Source organism: Phascolarctos cinereus, unplaced genomic scaffold (assembly GCF_003287225.1).
Source record: "Phascolarctos cinereus isolate Bilbo 61053 unplaced genomic scaffold, phaCin_HiC Scaffold_9;HRSCAF=440, whole genome shotgun sequence".
In the NCBI taxonomy this organism is placed as follows: domain Eukaryota; kingdom Metazoa; phylum Chordata; class Mammalia; order Diprotodontia; family Phascolarctidae; genus Phascolarctos; species Phascolarctos cinereus.
The window spans coordinates 157,784,762-157,800,951 of NW_027556402.1; the positions used below are offsets into that span (position 1 = coordinate 157,784,762).

The following is a 16,190-nucleotide window of genomic DNA, read 5'->3' on the forward strand; positions in this document are numbered from 1 at the left end:
TTTAGTAAAGGAAGCACAAAAAATAGGAAAAGGTACAAAAATTCACTGAGGAAACCAACTTTTTAAAAAGTAGACTTGGCCAAATGGCCAAATAATTCTTTAAAAGCTAGAATTGGGTCACTGTAAGCTAATGACTCTATGAGACATCAAGAATCAATCAAACAAAATCAGAAGAATGAAAAAGTAGAAGAAAATGTAAACTACCTCATTGGAAAAACAACTGACCTGGAAAATAGATCCAGGAGACATAATTGAAGAATTATTAGATTATTTGAAAGCCATGATCAAAAAAAAAAAAAAGAGCCTGGACAGCATCTTTCAATAAATTATGAAGGAAAACTGCCTTAATATCCTAGAACTAGAGGGTAAAATAGAAATGGAAAGAATTCACCAAACACCTCCTGAAAGAGATCCCAAAATGAAAACTCCCAGGAATATTATAGCCAAATTCCAGAACTCTCAGGTCAAGGAGAAAATACTGCAAGTAGCCAGAAAGAAATAATTCAAATATTGAGGAGACACAGTTAGGATTACATAGTATTTAGCAGCTTCTACATTAAAGGATCTGAAGTCTTGGAATATGATCTTTCAGAAGGCAAAAAGTTTGGATTACAACCAAGACTCGATTACCCAGAAAAACAGCATAATCTTTCAGGGGAAAAATAGATATTCAATGAAATAGGGAACTTTCAAGCATTCCTGATGAAAAGATCAGCTCTGAACAGAAAATTCAGTTTTCAAATACAAGACTCAAGGGAAGCATAAAAAGATAAACAGGAAAGAAAAAAAACTTGTTATTCAATAAGGTTGAACTGTTTACATTCCTACACAGGAAGATAATACTTGAGGGCAGTTAGAAGGAGTACACATAGACAGAGGGTACAGGTATTTTTTGACTTTGAATTTTTTGACTTTGATAGGGTAATATAAAAATGTTAAGGGGTGAGAAAGAGGATTTCACTGGAAGAACAGGGAAAGGAGGAAAAATAGAGTAAATTATATCACATGAAGAGGCACAGAGACTGTTACACTGGAGGGAAAGAAGGGAAGCGTTTGAATATTGTTTGAACCTTATTCTCATCTGATTTGGCTCGTAGAGGAAGTAACATATATGCTACTGGGTCTAGAAATCTATCTTGCCCTTTAGGGAAGTAGGAGGGGAAGGGGGGCAAGAAAACATATTGGGGGGCTCATAGAAGGTAGAACAGGTTAAGGGAGGTGGTCAGAAGCAAAACAGTGTTGAGGAGGGACAGGGTGAAAGGAGTATAAACAGGGAAAAAATAGAATGGAGGGAAATACAATTAGTAATCATAACTGTGATTATGAATGGGATTAATTCACCCATAAAATGGAAACAGATAGCAGAGTGGATTAGAAACCAGAATCTGATAATATATTGTTTACAAGAAACACATTTGAAGCAGAAAGACACACTTAGAGTAAAGGTAAAAGGCTAAAGCAGAATATGTTATGTATCTGCTGAAGTGAAAAAAAAAGCAGGGGTAGCAATTATGATGTCAGACAAAGCAAAAGCAAAAATAGATCTAATTAAAAGAGTCAAGGAAGGAAACTACATCTTGCTAAAAGATACCAGAGACAATGAAATAATATTAATACTAAACATATATGTACCAAATGGTATAGCACCCAGATTTCTAAAGGAGAAGTTAAATGAGTTACAGGAGAAATTAGACAGAAAAGCTGTCCTAGTGGGGGACTTCAACTTTCTCCTCTCAGAACTAGATAAATCAAACCACAAAATAAACAAGAAAGAAGTTAAGGAGGTGAATAGAATTTTGGAAAAGTTATATATGATAGACCTCTGGAGAAAATTGAATGGGACTAGAAATGAATATAGATTTTTTTTTGGTCAGTGATACACACAATGTATTAGGGTGTTAAAAAGCCTTACAATCAAATACTGAAAGGCAGAAATATTAAATGCATCCTTGCCATATCATGATGCAATAAAAATTACATATAAGAAAGGGTCATGGAAAGATAGATTAAAATTAATTGGAAACTAAATAATCTCATCCTAATGAATGAATGGGTCAAAAAACAAATCATGGAAGTAATCAATGATTTTATTAAAGAAAATGATGAGACAACATATCAAAATTAATGGGATGTAGCCAAAGCAGTACTTAGGGTAGATTTATACCTTTAAATGCTTACATCAGTAAAACAGAGAAAGAGCAGATTAACAAATTGGACTTGCAATTAAAAAAATTAGAAAAAGAACAAGTTAAAAATCCCCAATTAAACACAAAATTGTAACCTTAAAAGGAGATTATTAAAGGAGAAATTAATAAAATCAAAAGTAAGAAAACCATTGAACTCATAAATAAAACTGACAGCTGGTTTTATGAAAAAAATAACAACAATAAAATAGGTAAACCATTGCTTAATTTCATTTAAAAGAAATAATGAAAGAAACTAAATTACCAGTATCAAAAATGCAAAGAATGAATTAACCACCAATGAAGAAGAAATTAAAACAATAATTAGGAGCTATTTTGCCCAACTGTATGCCAATAAATCTGACAATCTAAGGGAAATCAGTGAGTATTTACAAAACTATAAAATGCCCATATTAACAAAAGAGGAAATAGAATACTTAAATAACCTCATTTTAGAAAAAGAAATTGAAAAACCATCAGCGAACTCCCTAAGAAAAAAATCTTCAGGACCAGATGGATTTTAGTGAATTCTACCAAACATTTAAAGAACTATTAATTCCTTAAATTTTTTTTTTATTTTTCATAATTCACTTTTATAAGATTTTGAGTTCCAAATTTTTTCCTCCCTTCTTCCTCTCTCCCCTCCCCAAGATGGCATGCAATTTGATATAGGCTATACATATACAATCATATTAAGCATATTTTCTCATTAGTCATGTTGTAAAAGAAGAATCAGAACAAAAGGGAAAAACCACAGAAAAAACAAAACAATACAAAAAGGTGAAAATAGCATGTTTCAATCTGCATTCAGACTCCACAGTTCTTTCTTTGGATGTAGATAGCTTTTTGCATCAGGAGTCTTTTGGAATTGTCTTAGATCATTGTACTGCTGAAAAGAGCTAAGTCTATCAAAAGTTGGTCCTCGCACAATGTTGCTGTTACTGTGTATGATGTTCTTCTGGTTCTACTCACGTCGCTCAGCATCAGTTCACATAAGTCTTTCCAGGTTTTTCTGAAATCTGCCTGCTCATCTTTTCTTATAGAGCAATAGTATTCCATTACATTCATATACCACAACTTGTTCAGCCATTCACCAGTTGATGGACATCCCCTAAATTTCCAATTCTTTGCCACCACAAAAGGAGCTGCATGTGGGTCCTTTTCCCTTTTTTTATGATCTCTTTGGGATATGGACCTATAAGTGGTATAGCTGGATCAAAGGGTATGCCCTTTGGGCATAGTTCCAAATTGCTGTCCAGAATGGTTGGATCAGTTCACAACTCCACCAAAAATGCATTAGTGTTTCAAGGAACAATTAATTCCAATATGATATAAACTATTTGGTAAACTAGAGGAAGAAGGAATTCTACCAAATTCCTTTTATAAAACAGATATGATGCTGATAGCTAAACTAGAGAAGCCAAAACAAAGAAAACTATAGGCCAATTTCCCTAACGAATATAGATGCAAAAATTTTGAATAAAATACTAGCAAGGAGATTGTAGAAATATATCACCAGGATCATACACTAAGAACAGGTGGGATTTATATCAGGAATGTAGGATAGTTCAACTCTAAGGATAATTGACCATATCAATAACAAAACCAACAAAAATAATATGATTATCTCAATAGGTGCAGAAAAAACTTTTGACAAAATACAGCACCCATTCCTATTAAAAACACTACAGACCATAGGAGTAAATGGAGATTCCCTTAAAATGGTAAATGGTATCTATCCAAAACCATCAGTAAGCATTATCTTTAATGGGGATAAGCTACAAGCCTTCCTAGTAAGATCAAGGGTGAAGCAAGGATATCCATTATATCACTATTATTCAATATTATATCAGAAATGCTAGTAATAAGTAATAATTTTAGTAATAAGACAAGAAAAAAAATTGAAGGAATTAGGACAGGTGATGAAGAAACAAAACTATCACTCTACAGATTATATGATGGTAAACTACTTAAAATAATTAACTTCAGTAATGTTGCAGGATATAAAATAAACTTACAATATATCATCAGCATTTTTGTATATTACCAATAAAGTTAAACAGGGAGAGACAGAAAGAGAAATTCCATTTAAAATAACTGTAAACAATCTAAAATACTTTGGAGTCTACCTACCAAGACAAACCCAGGGATTATATAAATACAGTTACAAAACAGTTTTCACATAAATAAAGTCAAATTTGAACAATTGGAAAAATATCAGTTGCTTATGGGTAGGTCAGAACAATGTAATAAAAGTGACAATTCTACCTCAGTTTATTTACTTATTCAGTGCCATACCAATCAGACTACCAAAGAATCATTTTGTAGAGCTAGAAAAAATAATAAAATTTATCTGGAAGAACAAAAAGTCAAGAATATCAAGGGAATTAATGAAAACAAATGCAAAAGAAGGTAGTCTAGCTGAACTGGATCTAGAATTTTGTTACAAAGTGACAGTCATCAAAACCATTTGGTACTGGCTAAGAAACAGTGGTAGATCAGTGGAATAGATTAGGTATATAAGATGTAGTAGTAAATAACCATAATAATCTAGTGTTTAATAAACCCAAAGACCCCAGCTTTTGGGATAAGAACTCATTATTTGACAAAAACTGCTGGGAAAACTGGAAAATGGTATGGCAGAAACTAGATATAGAACAACATCTCACGATGTATATGAAGATAGGGTTGAAATGGGTACATGATTTAGATATAAAAGGTGATACCATAAGCAAATTAGGAGAGCAAGAAATAGTTTGCCTGTCAGATCTATGGAGAAGGGAAGAATTTATGACCAAGAGATAGAAAACATTAAGAGATGTAAAATGTATAATTTTGATTACATTAAATAAAATTTTTTTTCCACAAACAAAACCACTGTGACCAAGATTAGAAGGAAAGCAGAAAGCTGGGGAACCGTTTTTATAGCAAGCATCTATGATAAAGGCCTCATTTCTCAAATATACAGAGAAGTGAGTCAAATTTATAAAAGTACAAGTCATTCTCCAATTGATAAATGGTCAAAGATATGAACAGGCAGTTTTCAGATGAAGAAATTGAAGCTATCTATAGTCATATGAAAAAATCCTCTAAATCACTATTGATTAGAGAAATAAAATAAATAAAACACATATATAAGTTTGGCTAATATGACAGAAAAGGAAAATGATAAATGTTGGAGAAAGTGTAGGAAAATCAGGACCCACTAATGTATTGTTGATGGAGTTGTGAACTGGTCCAACCATTTGGAGAACAATTTGAAACTATGCCCGAAGGGCAATCAAACTGAGCATACCCTTTGATCTAGCAATACCACTACTGGGTCTAGAGACAAAAAGAAGGTAAAAGGACCTACATTGTCAAAAATATTTGTAGCAGCTCTTTTTGTGATGGCCAAGAATTGGAAATTGAGGGGATGTCCATTCATTGGTGAATGGCTAAACAAGTTGTGGCATATGAATGTAATGGAATATTATTGTGCTATAAGAAATGACAAGCAGACCGATTTCAGAAAAACCTGGGAAGACTTACAAGAACTGATACAAAGTGAAGTTAACAGAACCAAAAGAGCACTATACATAGTAATAACAACATTGTACAATGATCAGCTGTGATTGACTTAGCTTAATGATCCAACACAATTCCAAATGACTCATGATGGAAAATGCTGTCCACATCCAGAGAAAGAACTGATGGACTCTGAATGCAGATCGAACTATGCTATTTTCACTTTAAAATTTTTTTCATGTTTTTTTCCTTTTGTTCTGTTTCTTCTTTCACAACATGACTAATATATAGAAATATGTTTTACATGATTGAACATATATAATCTATATCAAATTGCTTACATCCTAGGGAGGAAATTTGGAATTTAAAATTTCATAAAAATAGATGTTAAAAATTGTCTTTACATGTAACTGGAAAAAATAAAAATACTATTAAAAATAAAAAACCTTACTGTCCAGTACAACTAATATTTATTTCTATTTATAGGGAATAGAAGATCACAATTTGTTAGCAGGCCATCTTGCCATGTTTACTAATGATTTCAATTTGGCGCAAGATCTGTATCTGGCATCCAGTTGTCCTGCTGCAGCACTTGAAGTACCTATTTATTCTCTCATTCATTTATTATTAATTGAAAATTAAGGGGATTTCCATAAATTTAAGTATCATGTTAGATAGGAAATATCCTTTTTTTCTTTGTATTATATAAAATTCATTTAATTTTCTGGATTATTTCCCCTATTGCTGTGCCTGAAGTTACTCTGTAGATCTATCTAAATGATGAGATGAAAAGTAAGTCATCATAAATTCTGCCAATGTGGCAGATGATATTTTGCAAATGTGATTCAAGGAAGATTGTTTTTCTTAAATTTTACTTTCCTACTTTTTTCCTGTATTTTTCCTAGTCTGAAGCATTGTTTTACAGATCTATGTTATTCATGGTATATTTTGCTTGCTTAAAGTTTTCCCTTTGCCATGCTTTTTTTTTGTTTATTGAATTAAATTCTGATAATAAATATTTCTTTGAATAACAGATGAGGAGAGATTTGCAGCATTGGGACAGTGCACTTCAACTAGCCAAATGTTTGGCCCCAGACCAGATTTCATTCTTATCAAAGGAGTATGCTATTCAGTTGGAATTTACGTATGTTCTATTTTATTTAAAGCACTAATATAAAAAAGAAATTTAAAAAGTAATATTCTCAGGATCATCTGAATATTGATAGAGAAGTAGAGTTATTAGTATTTATATTGAAGAACCATAGAGGACATACAGGCAATATCCAACTTACCGACAGGTTTCAAACATTTGTCTGCAAGTTGGTTGCTTGAATTCTATCCCCAAAGAAGCAATTTTACTAAGGTAGGTTAGTTCCCAAGCCAGTGCAGTGAAGCCTATTTAATTTATAGCTTAACTGTCTTACTCTAGGGGCTTATCCAAGCTGGGGATACCAAGAAAGGCAGAAACACAGTTCTGCTCTCAAGGAGTTCGTATTCTAATGGGGAGAAATAACATAAAAAACAACTATGTGCATATAAAAACATAAAGAAAGTAAATGGGAAGTAATCTCAGAGGAAAGACATTAGTAGTAGAGGGACCTAGGAAAGGTCTCTTGTAGAATAGGATTTGAACTAAGTCTTTAAAAAAATTATTGTTTGCTTATTTTAAACATGCATTTACACTTTTTTTATTTCTGAATTCTCTCTCTCCCACCCCTCCCCAAACCACTGAAAAGCAAGCAATGTGATATCAATTATACTTGTGAAATCATTTCCATTTTAGCTATGTTGCAAAAAGAAAAGCAATAAAAATAAAGAAAGCGAAAAAGTTATGCTTCAATTTGCACTCAGAGTCCATCATTTCTTTCTCTGGAGATAGATAGCATTTTTCATCATGAGTCCTTTGGAATTGTGTTGGATCATTGTATTGATCAGTGTAGCCAAGTCTTTCATAGCTGATCATCATTACAATGTTGCTATTCCTATGTACAATATTTTCTGGTTCTAAGATATCAGGGCAGTTTTCTTTGATAATTTCTTGAAATAAAACATCTAGGCCCCTTGTTGATCATGGCTTTTAGGTAGTCCAGTAATTCTTAAATTGTCTGTCCTCAATCTGTTTTCTGGGTCAGTTGCTCCAGTAACTGCCAAAGGTAACTTCTCTGTGTTCAGATGTGGGTAGAACAGGAATTATATAGTAGGAGGTATTGGTCAGAAGTAACATATATTTGCATGCATGCATGCATGCATATGATCTGCATTGCTGTTTAATTTTTAAATTATTGTAACCTTTGTATCAGAGAGTTTTATAATAGGAAGGCATGCTTACCCTTTGAGGAATTTTCTCCCTGTCCTGGCTTATAGTAGTCTACCACTCCAGGAAGTCTGGAAAAATGTAGGCATGATACTTATTAGCATACTGAAACCAGCTTCCTATCATTAAACCTAGTATTCACAATATTACAGAAGAAAATTTTATTAGAAGGGGAGAAACAAAACAAATCCCTTTCAATAAAAAACTATTAATCCCAAATATATATGTAAATACCCAGAGCCTCTTAAAAGTCTTAAATATAAGAGCTCCTTTGTCAAATACCTTTCCCATAAGTCCTACTAACTCCCTTTCCTGTCATTACTTATGACTCTCAGTTTTGTAAGGACGAATCTTTTTTTCAGGGGCATCTCTCCAACGGAAAATAAAGCCAAAACCTCCATAGTCCTCTTCTCTACTTCCTGCTCTTCCTTGTTTTTCCTTTTTAGTGAAGCTAGTTATCTGTTTCTACCCATTGCCATGCAATTCAATAAACATCTATTATTACTAACTTAAGATGCCATTTCTTCTCCCCAGTCACTCAAATGGAAGAAGGGGGCAATCTCTCAGTGCCTGCTATTAACTTTATATTAATAAATGTATTTAATTTTCATTTAGAGGTGATTATGTAAATGCCTTGGCTCACTATGAGAAAGGAATCACTGGAAACAATAAGGTAAGACTTAAGGTTGATTGTAAGATTCAGTTTACTCTCATAAGTTTACTGAAATGCATAAAAGCGGGGATTTGTATATAAACTATTTGGTAGAATTGACTTTGGACATAAATCTGGTTATACCGATGAAATGGAGTCAGATTACTCATTTTTCAAAGATGGGTAAGAGAGAACTTTCAAAGATGACTAAGAGAGACAAAGATGAATATTAGTTTCTCTAACCCTGCTTCCAAGGTCTAATCCTAGTCAAACTTTCATTCGTAGGTAAAATCTTAATTCCTGTTACACCTGAAGGCTCAATCTGACCGTTTCATAGCTCCTGCTCCACTATAGCAATCTATCACTTGTTCAATAATTATTTTTGAATGATGTCTATGTTTTAACATCCCCTTGGCCATCCTTCCTGGCAAAACAAACAAAAAAATCTAGCTATCATTTGTGGCCTGTTCAGCCTGCTTTGAAGTCCTGTTCCCATTCTACAGCTAACAAAATCTTATAGAATTATAGAGGAACTTGAAAGGACTTTAGAGGTCATTTACTCCAAATCCTTTATCTCATAGCTGAGGAAATTTAAACCCATTGAAGTTAAGTGAGACCACACAGTTAGTGGTAAATCTAAGACTAGAACCAAGGTTTTTTGATGCCCCTTTCAGATTTTTTTTTTCACCCTTAGAGTACTGTCTCAATTGCCTATTCAGTTGTGCCCAACATTCTGAAACAAATCATCCCCATCAACACACCCAACCTTTTACCTGTGTGAAAATTAGAGGTCTGATCAGCTTTTACTACTACTATTTCTCTGTACTCATATCCCATCATCAAAATTGACCTCAGGGAACCTTTTTTCCCTTAACTGTTCCTCGCACAGTGCTTTCCTTCTCACAGTTTTTTTCCCTCTGATTTCTATCAAAAATAAAGTACTGTTTCATTTGTTTATTTGACATATATTTGTACAACTTCTATATAATATACAAAATACTAAGGGAGATATCTTTGTTTTCATGGGAATACCTAGAATCATACTTCAAATATGGGCGTTATTGTCTCTGTATTTGCGTGAATGTTTGTATATGTACATGACAGGCAAACCATTAATTTTAGAAAACTTGCTGTGGTCCAACCTTAATTGAATTGAGGACTGGATTTAGTTGAGGCTCACTTTGGCTCCCTACCCCATATGTAAAAGTTTATAGATTAGTATATTTTGAACAAAAGGAATACTTTGGGAAGGCCTTCAATGAGAAATGCTGTCTATATAAACCCACCAGCCACATTAGAATCAACCTATTTTCAAAGTATTATGGGAGAATTTTTTAGATTTTGGCTAAATTCTGTGTTCAAATAGGAAAATAAAAGGAATTCCAGGTGAATTATTTTTGGAAAAAAAAAGAATACTTTTATGTAACTAAAATTTTTATAGAAAAAATAAAATAATATAAAATTATTTATACTCCTTCTTTAAAAATGTTTGTTCTTCTATTTCCATGAACTTTTTAAAACCAACTTTTTTTTTGTGAAAAAATGAAAGATATTTTTCTCACTCTGAAATTTAAGTATCAAGAACATGATGAAGCCTGTCAAGCTGGAGTAGCTCAAATGTCCATTCGCATGGGAGATATTCGTCGAGGGGTTAATCAAGCCATTAAACATCCTAGCAGACTGCTGAAAAAGGACTGTGGAGCAATTCTAGAGAGCATGAAGGTATTTTTTGAAAGTTATATAATTAAATGACTTAACTAATGGATTTCTCATTACAAATAATTTTCTTTTATTGTAGCAATTTTCAGAAGCAGCTCAGTTATATGAAAAAGGACAATATTATGATAAAGCAGCATCTGTGTATATCCGATGTAAAAACTGGTAAGAATTTGATGTGACTGTTTGTAGTGCAGGGTTGTTTATAAAAAATTAGTAAAACGATTCAGAGCAAATGTGTTTTCAGTGTGAGAGGGGATGGTGTGTGACAAATGATCATACTTAGAAATAAACACAGAGACTGGAGGTAAGGAAATGAAAGTATAATGAAATTTTAAAACCATTAGCTGTTAATAGTAAAAGAAGCTTTCTCACCACAATGTTGTTATCTCTTTAATTAGCTTAAGTATTTCTTGATGACCCCTTTATTTCCTTATAATATCTTTGGGTTTATGGACTTCAGAACTACTACCATCTTATTAAGGAGAGTCTTCTTTTATTTTAGTAAAGCTAGTCTACTGAATTTAGCTGCTGAAGAGGCAGACTCACTTACTAGTGAAACACAGACGGTATGAAAAATAGCATCAGGTCCGGTTATCAACTTTAACAGTATTTCTCCTGGTTTCTTAAATCATTTAAGTGACAAAAAAGATCTTTATTGCTGTTCTATATGTTTTAAAATAAAAAAGTTACACATTAATTTGTGGGTGAAGGGTATAAGAAAAATGTAAATGCAAAATTTAGTTCAGGAATGTGACAATTTATTAATTCCTGTTTTCTAGGGCAAAAGTTGGTGAGTTACTTCCGCATGTGTCTTCTCCAAAGGTTCATCTACAGTATGCCAAATCTAAGGAAGCAGATGGAAGGTAAGCTTTATTTCAGAAAATAAACATTTTATTTTAACAAAATATCAAGAAAGATATACACTAAACATTATTTAAAGATAATTCAGTTTTCATGGAAATATAAATATCTACCTTTTTGCAAATGAGTTTATTTAAATAGTATCTTAAAATAGCTTCTGATGCCACTTAAAAGTACTATTTAGGCTTTATGTTTTTTGCATGAATAGCTAGCTTTAGGCTGAAGTTATAGGCATTCACTTTGAAAATCCTTTAGTGTAGGTAACAGTTTGAATATTTCTTAATTTGAGATTTGAGCTCTAAATTGCCATGCAGTGACTTGGAGATATAGCCTCCAGTGGCCATGTCTTCTTCTCTTCAGGTAAACAATGGCAGCGACTTCTAAAGTCCTGACCTGCTCATTTCTTTTAAGAGTTTACCACCAGGAGAACAAAGGGAAAGCACAGCGAATGAGTGGGGTAGAAACTGGGAAAAGAAGAGATAAATGGAAAATGAGGGTAAAAATTAAGAACAATAAAGGAAATGGGGAAATTAGAACAGTGGTGTTGGAAAGATAAGTAAGAAAAGATCACATTTGTGATTACAGACCTCTAGTTCTTTAAAAAAATATTCAAAATGTGAAATTTAAGACACGCCCATTATGTATTACAGATATAAAGAAGCTGTTGTGGCTTATAAAAATGCCAAGCAATGGGATAATGTAATACGTATATATTTGGACCACCTTGGTAATCCTGAAAAAGCTGTTAGTGTTGTCAGAGAAACCCAGTCTCTTGAAGGAGCCAAAATGGTAGCCAGGTAATATAATAGTCATGTTGTAACTTCTTGGTGTAAAAATATCTGGTACTAAAAGGGCCAGACTTACAGGTCAGTAAGTTGGACATATGTTCAGGATCTCAGAGTACTGTTTTCTCAGTCCAGGTTCAGAATCTTCTTTGACTCTTTTCTTTTTGCCCATGTGACTTCTTCTTCTTTTTCTTTTTTGGCAAGGCAGTTGGGGTTAATTGATTTGCCCAGGGTCACACAGCAAGAAGTGTCGAGTGTCTGAGCCTGGGTTTGAATGCAGGTCCTCCAGATTCCAGGGCCAGTGCTCTATCTGCCCACATATCTTCTTGCCGAGTTGTACTAGATTCTGTCTCCATAATATCTCTCATATTCATCTTCTCTCTACTCACCACCCTAATTTAAATTCTCAGCAGCTCTTGCCTGGACTATCGAAATAGCTTTCTGACTCTGTGTTTATATAATACTAATAAAATAGTAATTCTTATAAAAATAATAAGGAAAAGAACACCAGTAACTACCTCAAAATATAGGCCAATTACATGATTATATACTTCACACATAACATTGGTAGCATGTATCATTAAATAAATCTATAAATATAAGAAAACAATATAGTGGTTGAAGAGCCAAAAAAAGTGCCAAAAATTTTACCAGCTAGTCAGGTGGAATTTCAGCTCAGGTCTTATTGACTCCAAGTCTACCCATTCATGCTTAGAAATATATTATGACTTCAGCTATGTCACTCAGAGACCTTATCTTCTTCTTTTTTTGTGAGGCAGTTGGGGTTAAGTGACTTGCTGAGAATCACACAACTAGTGAGTGTCTGAGGCCGCATTTGAACTCAGGTCCTCCTGACACCAGGGCCAGGCCAGTGCTCTATCCACTGCATCACCTTGCTGCCCCAACCTTATCTTCTTTCAAGGCTCAGCATAAGAATCACTTTTTACTTCATGAATCCTTTCCTGATTTCCTTAGTTATTAAGGCTCTCTTCTTCCTCAGAAATTCCTAGAACACTCAGTTTTTTCCTTTAACCATTCAAGTACCCACCAATACTTGTATTTCAGTGGAATGTGAACTCCTTGGGGAAGGGACTATTTTGTTTTTGTTCTCCTAAGTCTAGCACCTAGAACAGTGATTTGTATATAATAAGGTTTTTGAATTGAAGTATAATAAAAAAGAATACCTTTAGTACAGCTACATATCTGATGAGATTGTTATGAAGATAGATTTTAATGAAATAGAGGACTTTCAAGCATTCTTTACAAAAAAAAAGCAGCTGGAAAGAAAATTTGACATTCAAACACAAGACTGAAGAAAAGCATACAAAGACAAAAATGAAAAAGAAATCAAAGGCCCTTAATAAGGTTAAACTATTTACATTCCTATGATGGTATGATCTAAAAAAATAGGGATAGAAACCATCAGGATGAGGGGGAAGAGAGAGGAAGAATGGGGAAAATTATCTCACATAAAAGAGACATACAAGAATGAGTTCTTATAATGGAGGAAAAAATGGTAGTCAATGCTTGAAGATGGTGAGAATGTCAGAGTATTTGACATACATATGGAAAACTGTTCTTTATTAAAATATACTATCAAAGAAATAATGTAAAATCAAGGTATTTATTATCTCTAAAGTACAGAGAGGAAGAAGAAGACTTAAGTTAAAAGATTTTACCAATGGTAGATTTCCTCAGATTCAAACAACTTATTAAAGATTTGGTCATTATTGAAGAAACTGACTAAAGCATCATAATATTCATGCTATTTGTCAACCTAAAAATAATAAGATTTTATGTGATTTAAACTTCACTCTCATCAGAATTGGTTCAAAGAGGGAAGAATATACATGTATGCTCAATTGAGTATAGAAATCTACCAACAGGGAAATAGGAAGGCAGATGATAAGAGACGAGGGGGGAGTGATGAAAGGGAGGGAAAATTAAAGGAAGTAGTGGTGAGAAGCAAAACAGACTTTTGAGGAGAAACAGGGTAAAGAGAGAAAAGGATAAACAGAAAAAAATAGGATAGAGGGAAATGCACAGTTAATAATCATAATTGTAAATGTGAATGGGATGAACTCATCTATAAAATAAAAGTGGATAGCAGAATGGATTAGAAACCAGAATCCAAATATGTCATTTAGAAGGAACAGACTTCAAACATAAAGACACACAGAATTAAAATAAGGGGCTGAAATAGAATCTGTTGTACTCCAGGTGAAGTAAAAAGAGCAGGAAGAACACTCATGATCTCAGACAAAGCAAAAGCAAAAATAGACATAATTAAAATAGATAATCAGGAAAACTACATTTTGCTAAAAGTTACCGCAGGCAATGAAATAATATCAATACTAAACACATATGCACCAAATGGCAGAGCATCCAAATTCTTAAAGGAAAAGTTAAATGAGTTATAGAAGGAAACACACAGTAAAAGGATACTAGTGGGGTACCTCAATTTACCCCTCTAAAAGCTAGATAAATCTAACTATAAAATAAAGAGTTAAAAAGATTAATAGAATATTAGAAAGTTAGATATGATAGACCTCTGGAGAAAATAGAATGGAAATAGAAAGGAGTATACAATTTAAAAGGGCACATTATTTATCTAATTTCTTCATGACTATTACATATTGAAATATAGCTGATGCTGTCTAAAGTTTCCTATCTAAGATATTAAATAGAATATGGGGATATAATTGTGGATGGCAATGCCTCAATGGTGAAAACTACTCTTTTTTGCAGAGTGGAAAGCTGATATATTCAGTTATATTTAAAGATATTTTTAAGGGAAAGTTTGTGTTTGAGTCAAGATACTATAAATCTAAATGGAAGGTAATACTACTGGATGTCAGTGGGATAGAAATGTCATACAGCCAAACAGTTTCTTGTCTGCTGTTTCTTTCAGCCCTTTTTGTAGATTAAGAAGAGTTCCAAGAAATGGGGAGATAGAGGTAACTCATTGATTTACATTGAAAGATTGAGAAATACAGAATGAGGTAGGGAAAAGGGAATAAATAGGAAACTTCTGAGAAGATAACAAAATGAGATTTTTTTTCCCCCTCTGGATCCCTTATTTTTATTTTTTACAATTTTAATCATAGTACTCCTGACCTAGATGTTCTGCTCATCTCACCTGCCTCATTCTTACTCTTCTTGTGACTTTTCTTCTGTTTTGGAAAGTTATACTTCAAAGAAGCTATGATTTCATCAGTATGTGGGTACTTTCCCCACTAGTATAGATCATTAGCTCATCCATAAATTTTTGTCCTGTGTGATTCTTGTCCACAATCTTTCATAAGTTATCTATGAAGGATTTACCAACCATAGTGGATGTCCTTTAGATCTTTAAAAGAAAAGTTTTGTGTATAGCACTCAGGCTATTCTTTTGCTCCCAAATGACTGGTCTGGCTCCTTTTTCCTATCACAGTATCTTTTACACTTCCTGCAGAGAAATCATCATTGGTAATGTGCTTTATTCTACTTATATTTATCATATGTCTTTTCTTTACTTTTAGATTTTCTACAGTTTTGCTTTTTTGGAGAACATAGTCATTTGCAGAATTCATATCTGCATAATTTGCAGACATATAGCTTCACCACTTTACAGGTCTTAAAACATGGGGTTTTGTATTAGAGAACATCTTGGGATCTTTGAAGACACTGCATAATTTCCCGAAATGCAGTTTAGGCCACTCTCCTCCTATTCAGTTTTGAGCCTACCTATTCTACTCCAATGCCTGTCCAAATGTAGGTACTGAAGGCCAAACTCAGTGTGCCACATATCTACCTACCAGTCATGATCTGTGGAATAGTCATTCTTCATTTCTTTGGTTCTTCTGGTGTGGATTACTAAGGTGATCTCTTTTTAAAATTTTTTTTATTTTTTATTTTTTAAATATAGATTTATTTATTTTTAGTTTTCAACATTCACTTCCACAAGTTTTTGAGTTCCAAATTTTCACCCCATCTCACCCCTCCCCCCACCCCAAGATGGCATGCATTCTGAATATCCCTTCCCCTAGTCTGTCCTCTCTTCTATCTCTCTCCCCTTCTCTTATCCCCTTTCCCTTCTATTTTCCTGTAGGGCAGGGTAGACTTCTGTATCCCATTTCCTGTATTTCTTATTTCCCAGTAGCATGTGAAAACATTTTTTAAACATATGT

General features: G+C 33.3%; 1 protein-coding gene across 1 annotated transcript in view; it reads left to right on the top strand.

Annotated features, from left to right (window-relative positions):
• Positions 1 to 16,190, top strand: part of LOC110211898 (WD repeat-containing protein 19-like) — a 180,673-nt gene that overhangs the window by 86,748 nt on the left and 77,735 nt on the right. Inside the window, exons 19-25 of the mRNA XM_020991511.2 lie at positions 6,177 to 6,287; positions 6,725 to 6,834; positions 8,620 to 8,677; positions 10,232 to 10,378; positions 10,455 to 10,537; positions 11,155 to 11,238; positions 11,887 to 12,033. Of these exons, the coding sequence (XP_020847170.1) occupies positions 6,177 to 6,287; positions 6,725 to 6,834; positions 8,620 to 8,677; positions 10,232 to 10,378; positions 10,455 to 10,537; positions 11,155 to 11,238; positions 11,887 to 12,033 (740 nt within the window). The remainder of the gene's footprint in view (positions 1 to 6,176; positions 6,288 to 6,724; positions 6,835 to 8,619; positions 8,678 to 10,231; positions 10,379 to 10,454; positions 10,538 to 11,154; positions 11,239 to 11,886; positions 12,034 to 16,190) is intronic.